The 22,376-nt window shown below is 39.1% G+C and overlaps 1 protein-coding gene across 1 annotated transcript; it reads left to right on the forward strand.

The window, feature by feature from the left end:
* Positions 1-726: 726 nt before the first annotated feature.
* On the forward strand, positions 727-20,195 carry LOC121370382 (monocarboxylate transporter 13-like). Its single transcript, XM_041495569.1, has 5 exons — positions 727-1,664; positions 13,596-13,929; positions 15,226-15,496; positions 18,094-18,475; positions 19,258-20,195. Exons 1-5 carry the CDS (start codon positions 1,259-1,261, stop codon positions 19,920-19,922), a joined length of 2,058 nt encoding a protein of 685 aa, XP_041351503.1. The 5' UTR covers positions 727-1,258; the 3' UTR covers positions 19,923-20,195.
* Positions 20,196-22,376: the final 2,181 nt, after the last annotated feature.

A 22,376-nucleotide genomic window follows, 5' to 3' on the forward strand; every position in this document is an offset into this window, starting at 1 on the left:
CGTTATAGTAAATGCAAGTCTATTTTGAATTTACGTCATGTAAGCATACTTTATTTGGAAATCTCAGTCGGTGTCCATGAGCCGCATATATACGTTATACACCATTATTACTATTTTGTTTTCGTGTTAAAAGCACACAAAAATGGTATCTGCATACACACAAGACACGTCTCGTTGCTATGGCGACAGTGAATGACGTCCGTATATAGCGATCGCTTCTATGACGACGTTCTATTTTCGATGTCGATTTGCATATTGCCACCTTTCGGCGACATAGTGATATCTTTATTTCGTACATAATTATATCGAGATGTAACATGAAAGATGACAAGCATGCATACATTAATAATTAAACTATCGGCTTTAAGGGAATAGACTAGAACCAAAAAATTAATTTTATTCATTTGGATTGCTGTTAGGATTTTTCTTCTTCTATGACTTTAAAAAATAATCTCAAAAGCATATAATATTTCTTCCTTTGATTTCGACATAACATAGACCCAGTAAGATTTAAACAGTATCAGGTATGCTTGATAAAAATCAAAATGACAATCGTCTGCTTTTTGAGTAGATTATCGTAAACAGAAAGCTGTAAGGAAATAAAATATGCGAGGCTGGCCGACGTCAATGCTAGCTGCCTAACACAACCAATGAACGTCTGGAACAAGCTATCGACAGCGAGGGCTTATGGGGAAAATAGATCAATACCTTCAACGTCATCGGATATTGACAATGGCGACCTTTATACATGATACGTAGATCTCTGCGATTTATCCGCAAAGAAAGACATCACCAGTTTACTATACGTTTCAACTTCTGGTGGCTATCGTCTGGTATTGCGTGCGTGCGTGTGTGTATGTATGTGTTGCGTGCACATTTCACGTCTGCAACACGCACAGAACACCATTGCAGACGAGAGATAGAGCAATTGATTTGCAGGATAAAGCGTGACGCGCCAATATTCAGCACACTATGTGTTCTTTTGTTTTTAGCATGTCTGGAATCCTGCTACAGATGTTTCGTGATGTGCAAAAATAGCTTAGCGCTGTAAGTGTTTGGCAGACTAGATGAAAACCAACTGGTGTGTGCTGGATAGTAGTAGTTTTTTTGTTGTTCTGTTGCAGAGAGACTCTCTTCGGATGTAGGCCTACGTTCGGGTCTCTATTTTGTTCAAGGTGGACTGAAAAAAACCCCGATGTATTCACTTCAAATAATTATCGAGATCGCTTCTTCCAGGCTAGCCAGAGATACAAAATGAATGCCTGCACTACATATTAACAGCGGTAAGATATTCTGCCAGGCGATGCCGAGTGCCTCGGACTGCGAGGATGTAAATAATAAACAAGAAAAACATCTCCTGTATCGACTGAGCAGTGACGAGAGCGCGCGGAGTGGAAGTGGAAACAGCACGCGCAGTGCCGTCTCTCACGGGCCAAAAGACCATCTGTCCGTGCAGCACGTGAAGAAACAAGAGCAGACGAACATGCAAGAGAAGGTGTCTCCCCGCATTGACGTCACGGATTACTATCCGGACGGAGGGTGGGGATGGGTGGTGGTGGCTGCGGCCACCCTGGTGCACGTTCTCTGCAGCGGTTTCCATTTTGCGTTCGGAGCGCTCTTCCTTGAGATTCAACAGGAATTCAACACAAAAAATATTGAAACGGGTAAGAAAATTGTGGTTTGCGTGTGTGTGTGTGTGTGTGTGTGTGTGTGTCTGTGTGTACGTGTGTGTATGTGCCCGTCTCTGTCTCTCGCTCTTTCTCTCTCTCTCTCTCTCTCTCTCTCTCTCTCTCTCCGTGTGTATGTCTGTCTCTCTTCCCCTTTCTCCCTCACATCTCTCTCTCTCTCTCTCTCTCTCTCTCTCTCTCTCTCTCTCTCTCTCTCTCTCTCTCTCTCTCTCTCCCCCTGTGTGTGTGTGTGTGTGTGTGTGTGTGTTTGTGTGTTCGAGTAGATTTTGATAACTGATACTGCTGTTGTTACTATTACAATAGTTGGAGTAGTACAAGGTGCTTCTAAAAGGCATTTATAGTTTCTTCTTTTGACGTTATTTGTTGCTATTTTATCGTCTGATGTCAGACTTGATTATGGGTAATATAGTAGCATATTTTAAAATGTCCAAAATTAGCGCGAAATACTTTGAAAGTGTACCAACGGGCCGGATGTAGCTCAGTGGTAAAGCACACCAACATAAATAACACAGAAAGTATTTTATGTACATTATATTTCACATTGGTGCCATGTTACAGTAATTAAATGTCAAAATGTAAACCACCATATGACAACGAACAAAATAGACGACATGACACATGCGTGTCCATATTTAGCTTGTGATTATTAGATACTGTATATGACGCTTGTTACGGCGTGTTTTACCACGTGCTTTTGTCAGCCACTTGGGTTGATTTGAGGAAAAGACAACACAGTTACAGCATGTGACTCAATAGCCCGAGTACTCTGACTAAGTGAGCTAGGCGGACATTTGGACATAAACACGCTCTCATTACAGTCAGAGACCAAGCTATGTATTTTGTTTGGCAATTGCCGACAACCAAAATGTTGTCAAAGATTTCCGCTCTAATACCACAACAATCCTATGTTTGACGTCAAATACATTTACATCGACCATTTTCGAATTACTTGATTAAAAAAAATTCAGATATTAATCACTAATACACACACTACAGAAAGAAACCCGACAGCACCCACATTCGGCTAAGCTTCGGCAAACTCCGGACAGCAGAATTCTAAGTTTTCCGACCTATATCGTGACGTTGCGTCACATGATCGCCCACTCAGCCATTCAGTCTTCCAGAGGCCGTCTCAAAACCACAAGTGCCCGAAAATGGTCGAAGTAAATGTATTTGACGTCAAACATAGGATTGTTGTGGTATTAGAGCGGAAATCTTTAACAACTTTTTGGTTGTCGGCAATTGTCAAAAAAATAAATAGCTTGATCTCTGACTGTAATGAGAGCGTGTTTATGTCCAAATGTCCGTCTAGCTCTCTTATAGTCAGAGTACTCGGGCTAGTGACTCAATAGAATGTACACTCACAAAGGTGGCATTCGATATCATTATTTCGATATCCAGTGAACATATAGTAGCCATACATTCGCACGCACGCACGCACGCACGTACGGACGGACGGACGGACGCACACACTAACACACCACAGAGAGAGAGAGAGAGAGAGAGAGAGAGAGAGAGAGAGAGAGAGAGTGGGGGTGGGGGGAGAGGGAGAACGGAACAGAAAAAAAAAAAAAAAAAAACTTTATCCTGCAATCACTATATATATGCCAAGATATGATGACTAGATAAATTTCTATATTTTCGGTCATTGACCAAAAAATATAGTTTATGATCAGCATAGGAATGTTATATTGTTAAAGGGACATTCCTGAGTTTGCTGCATTGTAATATGTTTCCGACTAATAAAATATTTCTACGATTAAACTTACATATTTAATATATTTTCTTGTTTAGAATATCAGTGTCTGTATATTCAATGTGTTTCTCGTAGTCTTAATATTTGTAAGAAGCCCAAACTGGACTTTGTCTTCAAATAATTTCGTACGTACGACAAAAACATTATTTTAGGAAATAAGGTGAAATTTAACCTAGTACACATATTAAAAAGATCATAAACACGTTTAATATACAGCCACTAATATTTTATGCAGAAAAATCTATTCGATGTGTAATTACAATCGTTAAAAAGTCTCTATTAGTCGACAACATATTAAAAAGTGCAGCAAACTCAGGAATGTCCCTTTAAGAGTTACTTATTATTTTATTTTTAGTTCATTATTTTGATTTTTAAAACCATACTGCAGACCATTTTTAATTTTAAAATAAGAAATAAATTGTTGTTATATAAGAATTGTTTTGCTTTGGTGTATGAATATTATAGATCTTCGCCATTCTACCCTTCGCAGGATAAAGCCGATATCTTATCGGCCTCGGTGGTGTTGTGGTTAAGCCATCGGAAATGAAGCTGTTAGGTACAGGGTTCACCGCCCGGTACCGGCTCCCACTGAAGCGAGTTTTAACGACTGTGGGTAGGTGTAACCCACTGTCCTGGACACAGACCAAATAGCTGAGGTGTGTGCCCAGGGCAGCGTGCTTGAACCTTAATCGGATTTAAGCATGAAAATAAGTTGAAATGAAATGAAATGAATGAATGAAGACCCTAACCATTTATTCTCTATTTATTCTCTAACTCTGGGCGTTACACAAACGGCAAATGAGGCACATGTAATAGGAATATATTACAGTGACAACATGGGCTTTACAAGAGATAATAATATTATGTACTATCATATTATCATGCAACCATGCTTCCTACTGACCTGATAACCCCTACCTGATAATTCGAAGTGTTATCATGTCACTAGGAAATGAGTTGTGCGCATGACGAATATTTGCTAAATTTTCTGGTAGATCGTTTTCTCATTTTTCAAACATCCATTTACAGCAATAATTGTTGAACTGCATAAATAAATAGAACATTTACACTTCCTGTAACATCAAATTACCTCTTATTTTTTAATTCTCCATTATTCGCTCCCATTCGGAACTAGCCAGCGTTTTTAATTAAACATTTTGAAACAAAAACGCAAGTAGTTTCGTGCAAAGAATGTTTCTAGTTTCTACACGATAAAATTAATAGTTTCTATACCGCTTTTGACTGAAACATATTACAAAAATATAACTTGAAAGGGGTTGCATGATATATAGAATATCAGGTTATTACGTTTTGATATCGTGGTTATTTGGCGAGGTTTTGATAACGGTGTAACAGGCGAGCTTCAGCGACTGGACTGAATGTCAGTAGTGTCAAATTTATTGCCAGTAACACGGTCAGCTTTTGACTTTGGATTGGGGGTTTGTTTGCAATCACTATTACTGTTACTCTTTGTATGATTCTTTATTTGTTTCCATGAACATATCACAATACATACGTGCATGCATATATGCACACACACGCGCATCCATTCGTATAGAAACACAGACACAAACATACGTGATACATACTATTACACGCGCACGCACACGCACGCACAGACACACAGTAACATGCATACATACATGCATGCATCAATACATACATACACTATATAGATATTCATACATCATCACATATACACATACATAACTACACACACATACTATCATTACATAACTGTATTTGCGCGTGTTAATCTACACAGATACAAGACGTAAGAAAAGCCTTTGACAAGGCTTGTTTCTCATTTTCTCGCAATCGATCGGTCCTGATCTGTGCGACTATTTATAGATGGAGTACTAACATATTTATCGATTTCCCATCCTCGGCTCGCTGTTTCTTTAAGCAGTGTTCGAATTGTTCAATTGCCAACTGTCCATGCTTGTTTCTGCACGCTTCTCAAACAGGGCAAACTGGCCACGGTGGCAGCACTAGTGGTGGCGGGGCTAGACGTAGCTCACTTGTACAGCGCTCGCTTGATGCGCGGTCGGTCTGGGATCGATCCCCGACGTTGGACCAGTTGGGCTATTTCCCGTTCCAGCCAGTGCACCACGACTGGTATATCAACGGCCGTGGTATGTGTTATCCTGTCTGTGGGATGGTGCATAAAAAAGATCCCTTGCTGCTAATCGAAAAGTGTAGTCCATGAAGTGGCGACAGCGGGTTTCCTCTCTTAATATCTGTGTGGTCCTTAACCATATGTTCGACGCTATATAACCGTAAATAAAATGTGTTGTGTGCATCGTTAAATAAAACATTTCCTTTCTTCACTACAAGACTGGCATTTCCAGTCAGTGTACCACGACTGGTATATCAAAGGCCGTGGTATGTGCTGTCCTTTCTGATGAATGGTGCATATAAAAGATCCCCTGCTACTAATGAAAAAATGTGGCGCATTTCCTCTAAGACTATATGTCAAAATCACGTTCCCATGTTCAGGGATTCGTGATGACATTCAAAAACATTTATGGCAGACATATCTACTAAATACGATGCATCACTAACCAAAAATATGGCTTATGCTTTTTCATAGTTTGAATTTGTGTATACGTGTTCTCTCTCTCTCTCTCTCTCTCTCTCTGACAAACATCTGATATCATTACTGTTTTGACAGTGATTCAGGAGTGTATGTCATCACAGCTATATTTATTCCAATATGTTCTGTCCTGTGCTAGTTTTGATTTAGTAAGTCGTCTGGAAGTGGCTGCCCCCTTTAAGCAGTGCAGTAAAGGATCTCTGGAATGGCTGTCCTCCTGTAGACGAGGCACTAGATATAGTCATGGAATCAACAAATATTTTGCCAAATCCCCTTTCGACTCTGCTTTGTGCAGAAATACGGTTTTGGTTATGGATGACGGTTTTGTCATCATGAATTCAGTTACAACATTAAAAAAAAAATCACAATAGGGGGCGGACTGCTCCAGTTAATTACTATCAGTGTCAAGCGTGTCGTCTGTATTATTTGAGTCTATATTGAAGATGCGATCATATTATCTGATTAACCATAGTAAACTATTACCAAATATATTTTCCCGTAACGGCAACCTGAGTTTGCGTTGGAACAAGTTTCGTTCTATTAAGCCAATTTTTGTAAACAGCGTATACATGGTATATGAAGCAGAATGAATAACTGTTCTGTCATACGTTTGAAATAGATAATAAAATTGTGTTAAAAATACACGCTTATTAAATCCTGTTTTACTGTTTAACCCTAAAATGCAGAAAAAGGAATTCGATTTAAAAAAAAAAAAAAAAAAAACCACCTAAAAATAACCGGATCAGTCATAATCGCTTCATTCCGCAAATAATGAGGTATTTTTATATTTTAATTATGTGCTTACGTCACTTGAGTTTAGGTTACAAGACTCTTCGAAATGCGTTGCCCAGTTGGCATTACGTGTTTAGTCTAATCATCTATGCTGAAAGACGAATAGAGAGATAAAGTAATTCATTGAAGAAAATACAATCTGTAAAGGGAGTAATGTAATTTCTTAAAAGCTTAAGATCATCTTTTGGAAAAATAACAATGTTTGAGTAGGTGGCCGTTTAAAACGCACCGTCCGTCTTCATTTAATGTTTGCAGATCCTTCCAAGTTTCTATTTTCAAGGCTGTAAAAAAAAAAAAAAAAAAAAAAAAAAAAAAATAGTAATAAACATTTTATTTGTGTCCTTAAAAGTTCACTACAACTTTCCCTTCAATAGAATTTTATATGTGCAGACTATAATGCAGCAACAGAAATGTGGATATTGTCTAGCCTATATAGTTTTACATGCTTTCTTTTGTCTCACCCATCCCGCATTCTCATGACGTGTAGTTACTCTCTAAAACTCAAATATTGTTATTTGTTTAGTGTGTGTGTTTTTTGGTGGTGTTTTTTGGGGGGTGGGGGTGGGGGGTGGTCCTTTCTTTATTTATTAAATATGTCTTTATTATTTCTTTCTTTCTTTCTTTCTCTTTCTTTCTTTCTTTCTTTCTTTCTTCTTCTTATTATTATTATTATTATTGTGTTTTTTTTGGTTTCCCCAAACTCGATAGTCTGCCTCATCCAAATCCTGGTTTCCCCAAACACGTTAGTCTGCCTCATCCAAATCCTGGTTTCCCCAAACACGTTAGTCTGCCTCATCCAAGTCCTGGTTTCCCCAAACACGATAGTCTGCCTCATCCAAGTCCTGGTTTCCCCAAACACGATAGTCTGCCTCATCCAAGTCCTGGTTTCCCCAAACACGATAGTCTTTTATCTCTTATAGTTTTATGTGCCACAGTTTACTGTTGTACATAGGCACACCATTTACATATCTATATAAAGTTAGAACAACATGTACGTTAGTGTGGCAGAAGTGTGCCTGAATTCATTTTAAGGAAATCACGGTTAAAGTTTGTTTTGTTTAAACATTGCTCATTGCTTAATTAATCATCAGCTATTTGATGTCAGACATTTGGTTATTCTGAAACGCAGTCTTCAGAGGAAACCTTCTATATTTTTCTATCAGCAAGTGATCTTTAATATACACTTTCCAAGACAGGAATTGTGGTTAAAAAGGCGATTTTAACATGTAAACGTTAAATGACTTTATAAAAGAAGAAAACAAGATATAAATATACACATACGAGTTAAAACAGATAAGCAGGATCAAGTTTGTTTATCAATAGCCCAGCACATTGTCATCAAGTCTGTTGAGTGTCTGTGTTAATTGCGGCACTTGGTCTTCAGAGTGAGAGAAGAAACCCACAGACGTCTCATAAATTCATCTTGCAGACTAGCAGATATTTTACTTGATACCAATCGTGATAATAATAAAAAAATAAAATAAATGTACTAAATTCGTTGAACACATATTATATCTGACTTTTCGGGGTTACTTGACTGTATCTTTTTATTGTTAAAAATTTATTGTAGGATTATTATTATTTTCATAATTTTCTTAAACTATTTGTCGTACTTCATTATTGGTTCAGTGCACCACGACTGGTACATCAAAGACCGTGGTATGTGTTATCCTGTCTATGGGATGGTGCATATAAAAGATCCTTTGCTGCTAATCGAAAAGAGTCGCCCATGAAGTGGCGACATCGGGTTTCCTCTCTTAATATCTGTGTGGTCCTTAACCATATGTCCGACGCCATATAACCGTAAATAAAAATGTGTTGAGTGCGTCGTTAAATAAAACATTTCCTTCCCTCCTTCCTTCATTATTGGTTCACTGTTAAAACATTCACTTCTCACATGTTCATCCATACTTAACAAGATAAAGTGTAACTGGTACCATAACGATGAAACAAGTACATGACAATTTTTTCACGTCTTCTACGTCGTTGGTCATATAACCATGGAGATAACCATATAAATTGTTTGTTTAATAGGTAACCTATCTGAAAGGTTATCTCCATGGTTATAACCAATACATAGTTTGATGCGTTGCATTACGTTCACCAATTTTGGATTTTGGTTTACTATATTCAATATGGAAACTACCTAACGGTGCTAAGAAAGAAGTAAAGTAATTGTTTATAAATTGTAATGTTTAAAAACTCAGCACACAACACATAACTTCAGAATAATTCGAACGCGGGTGATTATTGTCTCAATTCCGTTGGCAGTTTTGTACAGGTCTAGCGGACACCAAGAAATTAAAACATTTTGTAAATGGTTCTATTTGTTTTAAAATGCCATAATTGTCTATTTGGTGAAAATCCCAAATAACTGTGCCCTGATTGGGTTTAAACAAACAAACAAACAAACAAACAAAAAATATATATACTTCTTCTTCTTTTCTTCTTTTCGTTCCTTCTTGTAATGATATCATAGGGAGATGTTTGCTGCCAGGATGAATCTCACAGTGACATTAATTTCACTAAACATAATATACTTACGTGTAGCGGGCATTTTAATCGTCTCATTTGCTGTAACGTTATCAACCGTACACTCAAAGTGGTGACATACCACTATCCGTAACAGTAATGGAATAGCGGCCTCGGTGGCGTCGTGGTTAGGCCATCGGTCAACAGGCTGGTAGGTACTGGATTCGAGTCGAGACATGGGATTTTTAATCCAGATACCGACTCCCAAACCCTGAGTGAGTGCTCCGCAAGTCTCAGTGGGTAGGTATAAACCACTTGTACGACCAGTGATCCATAACTGGTTCAACAAAGGCCATGGTTTGTGCTATCCTGCCTGTGGGAAGCAGAAATAAAAGATCCCTTGCTGCCTGTCGTAAAAGAGTAGCCTATGTGGCGACAGCGGGTTTCCTCTAAAAAAACCCACACAGTGTCAGAATGACCATATGTTTGACGTCCAATAGCCGATGATAAGATAAAACATCAATGTGCTCTAGTGGCGTCGTTAAATAAAAACAAACTTTACAGTAACGGAATGCTTGCGAAACCTCTCTATTCCTTTAACAGTTGTGGGTTTGTTTTTCGTTTTTGCTAAATACTGACAAAATAATTATCTAGATTTATTTTATTTAAATCTGTAATTTGTATTTATGATTTTTTTAAATTGTAATTTCAAACCGAAGGAAATCAAAAGGAGGTGGACTGGGTTGAATAATTTGGCGTGCCTCATATCCATAGTATATTTAATGCCTTTGTTGATTTGGCGTTCAGCACTTACATCCATCGGTATTTTGTGGATCTTCTCTGATAACTGATCTTTCATTTTTTCTTTGTTTTTGCTACAAATGACTTTATTATTATTATTGTTAGCCAAAGCGAACCCCTTATACAGTGCTTTCTGCTAACGGTAAACATATAAGGTCGAAGGAAACGTCACCGTGCGCTGGGAGCTAAATTGAGAGCGTTTCAGCATCTGCTCTGACGTCACGTCGGACTGACGAATGTAGACAAAGCAGGGACTGAGAGACAGTGCATCAACCTTTGGTATCGATTTTACTCGAGCCGACTGACTGACATATTTCGCCAGAATCAGGCTATAATAGTTAGCCAGAAACAAGCTCTCGGTGCTATCAAAAGTGTGCTGGTTTTGTGTGTATTAACACTAACGATGCGTCGAAGGCCAAGATGGAATAGCGTACGTAGGTTGTGGTTTTGTTAACAATAAAGGAGAAGATGAAGAAGAGTTTAGCATTCCAACACAGTGTTTATTCAATGATAATTAGGAAAGGAAAAGAATGTTTATATATATATAACACAACCTAAGATTAAACTACAGCTATTTGATGTAGACCTAATGTAAAGTTATTCTGGTCGAGAGAGAGAGAGAGAGAGAGAGAGAGAGAGAGAGTGAGTGAGAGTGTGTGTGTGTGTGTGTGAGGAAACCTGCTACCGCTACATAGGTCACTTATACCTATAAAACAGCAAGGGATCTTTTAGATGCACTTTTTCTATAGTATAGATAAGACAATGGTAGGACAATGGTTAGGACGTGGAAAACCCGAGTCCCTCGAAAACAATCAATCGAAAACAACAAAACAAAAAGAAAAAACCCACCAAAAAAAAAAAAAAAATACACGCATTTCCACCGCGGGGTAAAAGAAAAACAAAGCATGTAACAACGGTTACACTAAACGTTTTCAATGGTGTTCAGTATTCGGTCTGAAAATGGTATTTGAATATTCGATGGAAATGACGAGCGAATATTGGAATATTCGAATATCAACTTACTAATACTAACGGGTCTTATAGAAAACCGTGGCTCTTGCTATAAATAGCAGTCATAAAGCACTCGACCTAGTGGGGGATGGGGAAAAACAACCACCTTTGTACATTTATTGGGGTCTATGACCCGTCGCACCTCCAGTAACAATACTGTAACTGCATGCCATCATTAAAACCTATGAAAGACATAACACTAATTAATAGGCTTACTTAATTCCTGGAATTATTTACCGTCTTTTCATATATTTGTATATTCATTAGCATTAGCTAAAATTTGTTTTATTTAACGACACCATTAGAGCACATTGATTTATTAATTATCGACTATTGGATGTCAAACATATGGTCATTTTGACTCAGTCACAGAGAGGGAACCCGCTACATTTTTCCATTAGTAGCAAGGAATCTTTTATATGCACCATCCCACAGATAGGATGGCACATACCACGGCTAGTCGTGGTGCACTGGTTGGAACGAGAAATACCCCAATGGGCCCACCGATGGGGTTCGATCCTAGACCGACCGCGCATCAGGCGTGCGTTTTACCACTGGGCTACGTCCCGCCACTACAAAGCATTAGTATGCTTTTCTTTCCTTGTCGTTGGGATTTTCTTCTTGTTTGGTGGTCGAGCGCACGCCTGAGGTGTGAGATGTCGTTGGATAGGATAGATCCCATCGTCTTCTATCACATCACATTCATCTCTCGTTAGGCGCAGAATCCAGTCTAGCGAGCAACCGCGATCGCTCGCTCTTCTGATCATGCATCTGTTGTCAGCTTTGCCCAGTGATAAAGCGCTCGCTTGGTGCGCGGTCGGTCGGTGGGTCCATTGGGCTATTTCTCGTTCCAGCCAGAGCACCACGACTGGTATATCAAATGGTATATGCTATTATGTCTGCGGGATGGTGCATATAAAAGATCCCTTGCTACTAATGGAATAGTGTTGCGGGTTTCCTCTCTAAGACTATTTAAGAATTACTAAATGTTTGACATTCAATAGCTGATGATTAATAAAATATTGTGCTCTAGTGGTGTCGTTAAACAAAACTAACTTTAACTTACTGTGTTAACAGTCATCTTAAATGTCGGTATTGATGTGTTGTTAAATTTTAACAGACTAGCGACACAGTTGGGGGGGGGGCTGGGGCGGATCTAGAGGGGGGTCCAAGGTGTCCGGACCCCCCCCCCCCCCTCAAATTTGATAAGTGCCCCTTTTATTTAGGATTTTTAGGTTTTTTACAAATTTATTTATTCTGTCAATGTATAGAACACTGTAGAATACGTCTGCCAGCGTCCCTGTTGTAGCACTATTATATTATGGTCCATGTGAACCGTGTGTAATTTTTCAATAATGCCTTTTCGTAATGTTATGGTGCCCTTTTTGTCTTGGACCCCCCCCCCCCTCATCAGAAAAGCTGGATCCGCCCCGGAGGGGTCGAGTCATGCACGCCGAAAATATATTTGGGGAAAAATTGCTTGATCACCACACCATTGCACATGCGCGTGTAAAGCAAGTTGAATACGCTTTTAAACGAGTTGTAAGACAAATGGCTCATAGTGTTAAGTGTTAAAGTCGTAGACCCTAGTTTCAGCCAAGTTTGGTTAATCTACAAACTGTAACACATTTGGATACAGTTACAATACAGTGAAGCAAGAGTCTGTGACGTTGAAACGGGGAAATACCCTTTAACATTGACTAGAGCTCGTCTCCATAACCGTTACTTCTTGTTAAGTTCTAAGATCACTACCCATCTGACACCATCAGACAACCAAAGAGACCAAGTGAAAACTGATTTTATTTCTAACTACAGCAATATATAAAACAAACAAAGAAAAACAGTGTGCAAATTAATGTGTGCTGACAAGGTTAGCCCTTCCTCCCAGGTGCCAACAATTAAACATAAACGCTCTTATCTCAGCACTGAGAGAGACACGGGTTTGCTAATTACACACATCCGGACCAGTATCTCCCCTCCCAAGTAGAAACTATTTTATATGGCTTAATTTACCCCCTTGAACTTGAACTACGAATTTAAAGTTAACCCCATATATTCTAACAATGATTAACCCCATATATCCTAACACTTCTCAAATATACGTACGTTTTTGAAAAATATGAAAAATGTATTTCGTGGTATTAGAAACACCAGGCTTGGTGCTTATAAAACTTTTAGAGTCTTAGACTCAAAACTCTAATAGACCCTGAGGTACTAATGTCATGACCACGCCATACAAATTGTATGCGTGTGACGTCATTAGAGATTGGGTCTGGACTCTAAAGGTTTTATAAGCACGAGCCCAGGTTGAACAGAAATACTTTGGTAGTATGGAAAAGGATATTCTAAACAACAAAATGTAAGCAATGTCTGATTTCAATTATTTAAATAAAGGCTCTAATGGTGGAAAATACGATTGTAGTGTTTAAAAACAAGCGTCTGTCACTTTAATTAATATATATCCACTTTTGTTTTTCAGCATGGCTCGGAAGCGTTGGTCTTGGAATATCTTTGTTCGTGACTCCGTTCATCACAATCATATGCCGCAGAAAGAGCCCTCGCCTCTACGCCGTGATAGGAGGATTGATCTGTGCCCTTGGTTGCCTTTTCCTTGCCTTTTCAACCCAACCAGAACAACTCTTTATAAGCCACTGTGTTGTTATGTCGCTCGGGAGTGGCATCACCATTGCGACCGCAAATATCATGGTGGGAAGGTACTTTCGGCGAAGGCGTGAAATAGCGGAAATGATTCTCATTGGTGGAACCGGTGTTGGAACTGCACTAATGTCCGTGCTGTTTAAAACGTTAATTAGGTAGGTACATATATTACAAATATATATACACTATATTTGGTCAAACAATGTATACAGAATTCAGCCCGTCCACCTGTCAAGGACCTTTAAATTATTTTTTCAATAACAACAGGCTTTGGACCCCCTCTGTTAAAACATCCTGGATCCGCGCCTGGTATATATGTATATTACTTAAAATATCAGAGATACATTTATAATGTCAATTTCAAAAACAGCAACTGCTACAGGCTTGCAGTTACTATGGCCTAGCGACGTCAGAAATGTGCGATAACAATATTGTTATAGCTTATGCCATAAATATATACAATAAACGGTTACATAATTATCGTGTTATTTCATGCTATCTTTATTGCATGAGTTATAACAGTATTGTTATGGCACACTCTTGACGTCATTATGTCAAAATATCGGTTCGAGATAAACGTTAGGGTTGTTAATAATAAATAATTGTCATGAAACAATTTTTCGACCTCGAAATATTCATGGGCTCTTGGGAAAGGAATGCTTCGTTAACGACAGGTCAGCATATTTTAAACTACAGCTACTTGATGCCTATCGTATGGTTATTTCGACATTTAGGAGAGAAAGAAAGAAAGAGAGAGAGAGAGAGAGAGGGAGAGAGAGAGAGAGAGAGAGTGGAGAGACACAGACATACTGACAGACGGGGGGGGGGGGGCATTGCCACCATACAGGCTACCCGTACTCTTAAAGCAATAAGTAAAGGAAGAAAATGTTTTATTTAACGACGCATTCAACACATTTTATTTACGGTTATATGGCGTCAGACATATGGTTAAGGACCACACATATAGATAGCTGAAGCCCGCTGTCGCCACTTCATGGGCTACTTTTTTCGATTAGCAGCAAGGAATCTTTTATATGCACCATCCCACAGACAGGTTAGTACATACGACATTTGATATGCCAGTCGTGGTACACTGGCTGGAACGAGAAATAGCCCAATCCCAGACCGACCGCGCATCGAGTGAGCGCTTTACCACTGGGCTGCGTCCCGCCCCCTTAAAACAATAAGGATTCTTTCCGACAGACATAACAATACAAATCACGAACTTTGATGTTTAAGGCGTGAGGGACTGGTTGGGACGTGATAACCGTCAAGTCCATTTACAGCGGTCGATTCTGCGACCAATTACACCTCGGGTGAGCGGGTTTTTTTTATTCCCCCCCCCCCCCCCCACCCCCCACACACACACACTCCGGATCTCGAGATTGCAAAATGTTAAGGGTTACGGGCCTGAAGTAAAATATAATATCTGTAACATTGGGTTTTTTCAGCACCGTCCGTTGGATGCATGGACTGCAGTGTATTGCTGGCCTTCTGATTCTCACCATCATAGCAGGAGCACTTTACCGCTCAGCATCGCTGTATCATCCGCGGCGAAAAGTAATCCTTCATTTGAAAACTCAGAAGAAAAACCGCCGCGACAGAGAAGCAGAGAAACCACCATATCTGGACTTCAGCGCGCTGAAGATGCGCTCTTTGCAGGCTCTCCTGTTGATATCGGCAGTTATATCTCTGGGAATTCACATCCCTTTTGTCATAATGGTAGGTGTTTTGTTAAGGTGTTATTTTCCAAACTTTGTGTTATCACTGTTAAGGAAGGCTCAGATTGTCAACTGGCACGACGAAATTGGCCATCTCGATGTTGTTATGTTTTTGTGTTACGGTGTTATTTTCCAAACTTTGTGTTATCACTGTTATGTTAAGGTCAAACTGTCAACTGGCACGACGAAGTTGGCCAACTCGACGGTTGCGTTGTAATTTTTCGAACTGAAAACTTGCCATAGATGTGCTCAGATTAACAACTAATCGGTCGTAGAAGTCATATATGCCGAAAATCGAGTTGTAAGAGCGACCAGACTAGCAACTGGACAGTCGTAGATAGTCGTGAGAGCAGAAAGTTGGCCAACTTTGTCGTGACAGTTGGTAGCCTGAGTATAGAATAAGAGATTATGAAAATATGTCTTTCGCGTTACCTGAGCAATGTTAGTGTACCATGGCCATGCATGGTTATTCAGAAAGAGCAACTTCTGCATTTGTAGCAGGTTTCCTATCTCGCTATAATACAGTTATGTCGTGCTTATATATCAAGGATATTTGACACACTTTACTTTTATTGTAAAAAAATAGCTCAATGCACCTTAGTTATGCGTTGTTAGTGTACCATAGTGTACCTCGTGCATCATATATTTTATTTTTTGAAACAAGTGCAGCACATTATTGTGAACTAATTTTTACAAATAATTTATTCAGAACTCTATATATCAGTTGATTAGGCTCAAACACTCATTTTAACAAGTGCCTACGTAAGGATTTCGTTATCCTTAATATGCACACCTGTTGGTATTTTTTAAATTTGCATTTCAGAGAAAATGTTTTACCATTAATTTGTATACTATTAACGATGCAGAATTAGTCGGACAGAAAGCACCTACAAAAAAATAACAAAAAACCCCAAACAAGCAAACAAAAAAACAAACAAAAAACAACCTTCATTTAATTGCGTCATAATACAGCTAAGTCGTGTGTGTTTATTTCAAAATGACTTCCTGTCCCGAGTCAGACCCCCGATCTTATCGGAAGCCGGACTCGGGATAGGCGCGTTCGAAACCATAGAGGTATACAGACACGTTAAATACCTAGTCAAGTTAAGTCAAAATGACATTTTCAAAGAGCAAAGGGCTGTTACACCGTAGAGTTTTGCCACTAACGGATTTAACAGTTAACAACGGGAGTTGCATCCCCTTGCACCCAGACAAGTAAGATACCGACACAGTGCCATGTAATGGTTAGTTAAGCCCACAAGCTTTTGAAACATGTAAATTGGAGTCGTCTCTATAAAGACCATAATGCCACGTATCTGTCTATCGTCTGTTAGTTTGTATAGATGAGCAACAGTATATTGATGGCGCAGAATTGACACTTTCATTTACCCAATTTGAAAGCACTGTTTCCTGTCTTGGTCGAGTTTCTCAAGAACGTTTTGACTTATTACCTGTAGCTATTCTAAGATTCATTCCAAACATTTTCCTTAGGGAGGAGTTTCATTACTGCTAGGCTATATTTATGAGCATATGGACATAGAGCTGCGATATTTTTTTTTATTGAACTTCTTATTTAGAGGTTTCATATTAACTAAAGACACTATAACATCACATTTATAAACTTCACTGATTGCTTCAATCCCAACCTTTGAGACAGTACCTCTTCAACATAAAAATAATATTTAGGTCAAACAAAATACATTTCTGGTCTTTGGTCAGCGCGCGCGTCGATTTTGACATTTTAAAATTTTATTTCCCGCGGTTTGATGTCGATATTTGCCGGGCTTTCCTTGCTATGACATAAATAACTGCAGTTAGGGCCAAAATGCCATCGCGCATGAACTAGGACGTGCATTCTGATTTCAATTTAAATATACCCCTTATTTCGGTATACCCACCTTTTCTGTGCAATCCATGCTTTTAAAAAAAATCTGGATTTTTATCTGACCAGAGACCGACTTCTTTTTGAGGGCCTTACTATATTGGCATGGTTGGTTTGTTTGCCATACACACATTTCTATGCAACAGTGATGTGCTAAGATTCTGTTTTGTAAACATGTGTCAGTGTTTTTCCTAAGTTAGCCATGCCATAGGTGTAAGAAACGGGAGGGGGAAGAGAAGAGGGGAACTGACCTCCAACTCTAAAAGATAATGCATTGCCTCCCCACATCTGAAGAATTAATAACCTCCGTGCACATTGTCACGCACGCACACGAACGCACGCACACACACACACACACACACACACACACACACACACACACGGTAGTTATCGTCTGATGCCAATGCTACATAAGATTAGATATTACTGGCTGGAATACAACTAGTAGACTTAAAAAACAAACAAAAACAGTAGTAGTTTTCAGGAATAGGAACAGCGCGTATGAATATGCTGGTATGAATATGCTGTCTCGGACCAATCATCGGAATTTGTTTCATAACGCTACAGGCCTCGATGGCGTAGTTTAGATAGCCGATGTGTGTATACAGTGCAGCGTACTTGCACAATAACTAAAAAACCAAGTTACAATTGAAATGAAAAATGTATGAAGCTATACCTGTATTGTGTATTCTTATAGAATTTCTTTTTTGTTTCAGTTAAAGAGTGCGTGTACACACAAAATCGTCGCAGACAAACTGCTATTGCTCAATGTGTATCTGGGAACCGGGTTCATCGTGGGCTGCTTTGCCTTTGGTTACATCACAGTGAGAAACAGTAACGAGTGTTCAATCTCCAGACGCCATCTTTGTCAGTCGTCTTCGATTCTGTGCGGAGTCTTCACATTATTGCTGATCATGGCGGAAGACAGTAACGCGCATGCGTTGTATGCGTGGGGCTATGGAATTTGCTGTGGTGCCTATTACTACAGTTTTAAGATGTATCTGTATGAACTAATGAAATCAAAACTTATGGAAAGAGCCTGGAGTTATGTTGCCGGTGCACAGTGTATTCCTTTCCTTGTGGGTGCGCCAGTATCAGGTACGTGTTTTGTTTTCTAATCATTAAAATGTATATTTTAAAAAAAGCCTTTGATGTCTTTAAAACACAATTAAATTGTGTCATACAGCGTTAAGGGAACGGCACAGGAAAAGTCGAATATATCGGCATATTGTCAATATTTGGTAACTCAAGCTATAAGCGATTGGACGCCTGGTCTGGTGTTAATAAATGAAACACACTGCTGATATAATCCTATAGGCCTTTTTTGTTTGCTTATCCAAAAGGCTGTGAGACGATGTTTTTGATGGTGGTGATAGTTGTTTGTGTAGTGGTGGTGGTGGTGGTGGTGTGGGTGTGGGAGGTCTTTAAAAAAATGTCCTTTTGATAGAGGCTATTTTTAGAAACATAACATGATGGTGTTTTGCAATTTAAAATGTGTTTCCTTGCATACTCTGGACTAACTGGTCCTGAATCTGGTGTAACAAAGATTCCTTGGTTACGAACTTCCATAGGCGTCTGAAGATGCCAACAACTGGAGGGGTAGGGGTGGGGTTGTAGGGGTCAAGCCTCGATACTTTCTTACGTTTATGTCAGCTCTAAAGATATGTGGATATCAACGAGAATGAAGGAAAGGGACAGTGTGGGATGCGGCACAAAACAAAAACAAACAAAGAAACAAACAAAATCTGAACAAAAGTATTATTTTCTGTCTATATTGAAATTACCCCCATTTTTCTTACTCAACTTCTAAATTATTACTGTTTACGCCATCGTCATCATTATTGTTGCTGTTATTAATTTTAATACTATTATCATTTCAGCATATCTCTCAGAGGCATATAAGACAGATGCAGCCGGATACATTTTTGCTGGTGTGGTCATGCTTATCGGAGGACTACTTTTTTACGCCATGCCATTCTTCGAAAGTCATCCTTCCAATCAGGAAGAACTACAAAAACATGCCAACAATTCCTCCGCGACGTCTGCGGAGGCTGCAGCGCTGCTGGATCTTGACGCCACTGACAACGTGAACGCCAAACCACTCAACAATGCTCAGTGTAACATTCCGCATTCCAAACTGAAACAGAATGGTAAGGACGGAAACAAAATCCAAATGCAGTGTTACCTGCAGCACAAGGAACGAGAAAAACCAAAACAAATTGTGTTGTCGAAAATCGCCGAGGAGAGAGACATCCAGCGCAATTCGGAAATGACGTCAAACAATAAATCGGATAACATCTCCAACAAAAATGAGTTTTCAGAAACAATAACCGACGGACCTTCGGACAGCACGTTCTCCAACAACACTGAGAAGTCTAGCAGTAAAGACAGTAATTCTGTTAAAACGAACGATAGTAAGAAAAGTAAAAAAACGGACAACGTTCGGGTTGACCTTTTTGACCCTCCAAGTCAGGAAAAGGAATCCACAGCCACGGTTTCGTATGATAGCGACCTGTACATTAACTTGTGTGAAGCGCAGGTTTGATAATGGAAGATCGAATGTTAACATGTGTTTCGAGACTGGATTACACATTTTGACATCTACAGAAACACACACACCTGCACACATACATAATGTAAATTGATAACTTATTATTATTTTTCTGGAATGAGAGGTGTGGTGATTTGTTTCAAACATTCCGCTTTGGGAGATATTTTCGTATTTCCTACAGAATTTATAAATAATGATCATACTTCTTTCCATAATCGTGAAATGTTTTAATAGCAATGATGATTAAACATGACGTATATAAAGAAATTATAAATTGGTTTGTGTCTTTGTTTCCTTGTGAGACTGCCAATATGTTTCTCAAGATGCTGAATCAATCATCTTCAGTAAAACGTCAAAACAACAAACATAGAATGGCCTGATGAAATATCACCTGAACTCATTGAAAACTCATCTCCTAATAGATATTGCATATTACATTATAATTATTAATCCCTTGCACGATTGACCCAATAAATGTAACAGATTTTGAAATTCTGCGACGTCTAACTAAACAGATACGAGCGTTAAACAAAATCTTTATAACAAAATGGATATTTCAAGTTCGGTTACATCGATACATATTTTAACATATTCCATACCTCTACGAATTTGTGCCAGTTACGCAGCATTCTTTCCGAATAAAAGGGAATAATAATGTTCTTTAAAGACACCCCAGCACATTTCAAACTACGACAATTTCGTGCCTAAGATATAGTTATTTCAACACTTAGTTGCAAGATAGGAAAATTTGTTGAATATTTTCTCGCCCCATACAAAAAGCATACACTTGGGACAAATATGTGTTCAAGAAGAGCAAACCATCAAATAAAATGTTCAGTGACAGACCGTCCGACATCCATATGTCCTTCATTCTTAGCAGTTTTATGGTAGACATTTGAAGGCTATATCTACTAAAGGCGATGCACCACTGACCAAAATGATGGCTGATGCTATTCCATATTTTGTTCATATCATTTCATCTCCTTGGTAAGAAGCTTGCACATTGTTTTTTCATCGTTTTAGACGAAGTGACAGATTTGATAGCTGTGGTGGCAGTACTCATGACGGGTGCCACCGGTGTTAAGGACATGCTCACCTTTAGCGAACACCAGATATCATCATTGTAATGACAATGATTCATGAGTGCATGTCATCATAATTGTACTTATTCAAATGAGCTCTACACGTTGCTAGTTTTGATTTAGTAAACTAGTGTGGGAGTGGCAGTCCTCTGTGGCGATGCAAGAAAGATGAACTCTCCAGTAAAGGATCTCTTTGGGAGTGGCTATCCTCCTGTAGACGTGGCACGAGATTCATGGAATCAACCACTAGTTCGCCGAATGCATTGTGCAGAGATACGGCCTTGATAACATTTTATTGTTTTGTCGTTTTGAAGATTCTTGAAAACAATGGTCACTGGTGTAACAAAGGCCGTTGGTGAGATACTGCATTTAAAATATCCTTTAAGCTTGCTGCTAATTGGAAAGAGTAGTCCATTGCATGGTGTCAGCGGGTTTCCTCTCTAATCTGTGTGGTCCTTAACCACATGACTGATCCCATATAACCTTCCTTCCTTTCTTCATAACGTTAACACTGTCAGATCTACTTGATGTAATGCTTTTTGGGGTGGTGGTGTACCAGACGAATATTTAGATCAGGATACACATTCATAAATAAATTTCCCATAAGCAGATGTGTAAAAAATACTATGTTAAGCAAGAAATAAAGTTTTTGACATGTTTTGTTTTGTTTAACGTCACCACTGGAGCACATTAATCATAGGCTTTTGGATATTAAATATTTGGTCATTGTGACACAGAGGAAACCCGCTAGATTTTTCCATTAGCAGCAAAAGATTTTTTATATGCAATTCCGAAAGACAGGACAACACATACCACGACCTTTGATGTACCAGTCATGGAACATTGGTCGCAACGGGAAAATCCCAATCAGCAAATAGGTCCATCGAGCGGATTTGAGGCTTCAACTCGAGCATCCCGGGGGAGCGCTCTACCAACTGAGATAAATACCGTTAACAGCTTAGTCGTTAGTATAGTCCCACAACGGGACAAATGTCGTGGTATGTGCTTTTCTGTCTGTGGGAAAATGCATATAAAAGATCCTATGCTGCATTAGGACAAATCTAGCGGGTTTCCTCTGATGACTACGAGTCAGAATTAGCATATATGTTTGACACCCAATAGCTGATGATTAAAAAATCAATGTGCTCCAGTGGTGTCGTTAATCAAAACAAACTTTCGTTAGTCTAGTCATAAGGAGCCCATATTTTATGGATACTGTTTTTCAAGGCTGTCATATTTTACAGACAGTTCTGTTGATCTGCTTGACATGGCATCTTTAAAATGTGTTATATAAATATTTCTGACTCCAGCCAGTGCACCACGACTGGTACATCAAAGGCCGTGGTATGTGCTATCCTATCTATGG

This window comes from Gigantopelta aegis, chromosome 4 (genome assembly GCF_016097555.1).
Source record: "Gigantopelta aegis isolate Gae_Host chromosome 4, Gae_host_genome, whole genome shotgun sequence".
Lineage (NCBI taxonomy): Eukaryota > Metazoa > Mollusca > Gastropoda > Neomphalida > Peltospiridae > Gigantopelta > Gigantopelta aegis.

What these genes read in the sequence shown, in the direction of transcription:
- LOC121370382 (XM_041495569.1), top strand. Translation starts at nt 1,259, where the DNA reads ATGCCTGCACTACATATTAACAGCGGTAAGATATTCTGCCAGGCGATG. An exon ending in CTGTTTAAAACGTTAATTAG is followed by an intron (nt 13,930 to 15,225) that starts GTAGGTACATAT and finishes GGGTTTTTTCAG; the next exon opens with CACCGTCCGTTGGATGCATG. An exon ending in TGTGGGTGCGCCAGTATCAG is followed by an intron (nt 18,476 to 19,257) that starts GTACGTGTTTTG and finishes TTATCATTTCAG; the next exon opens with CATATCTCTCAGAGGCATAT.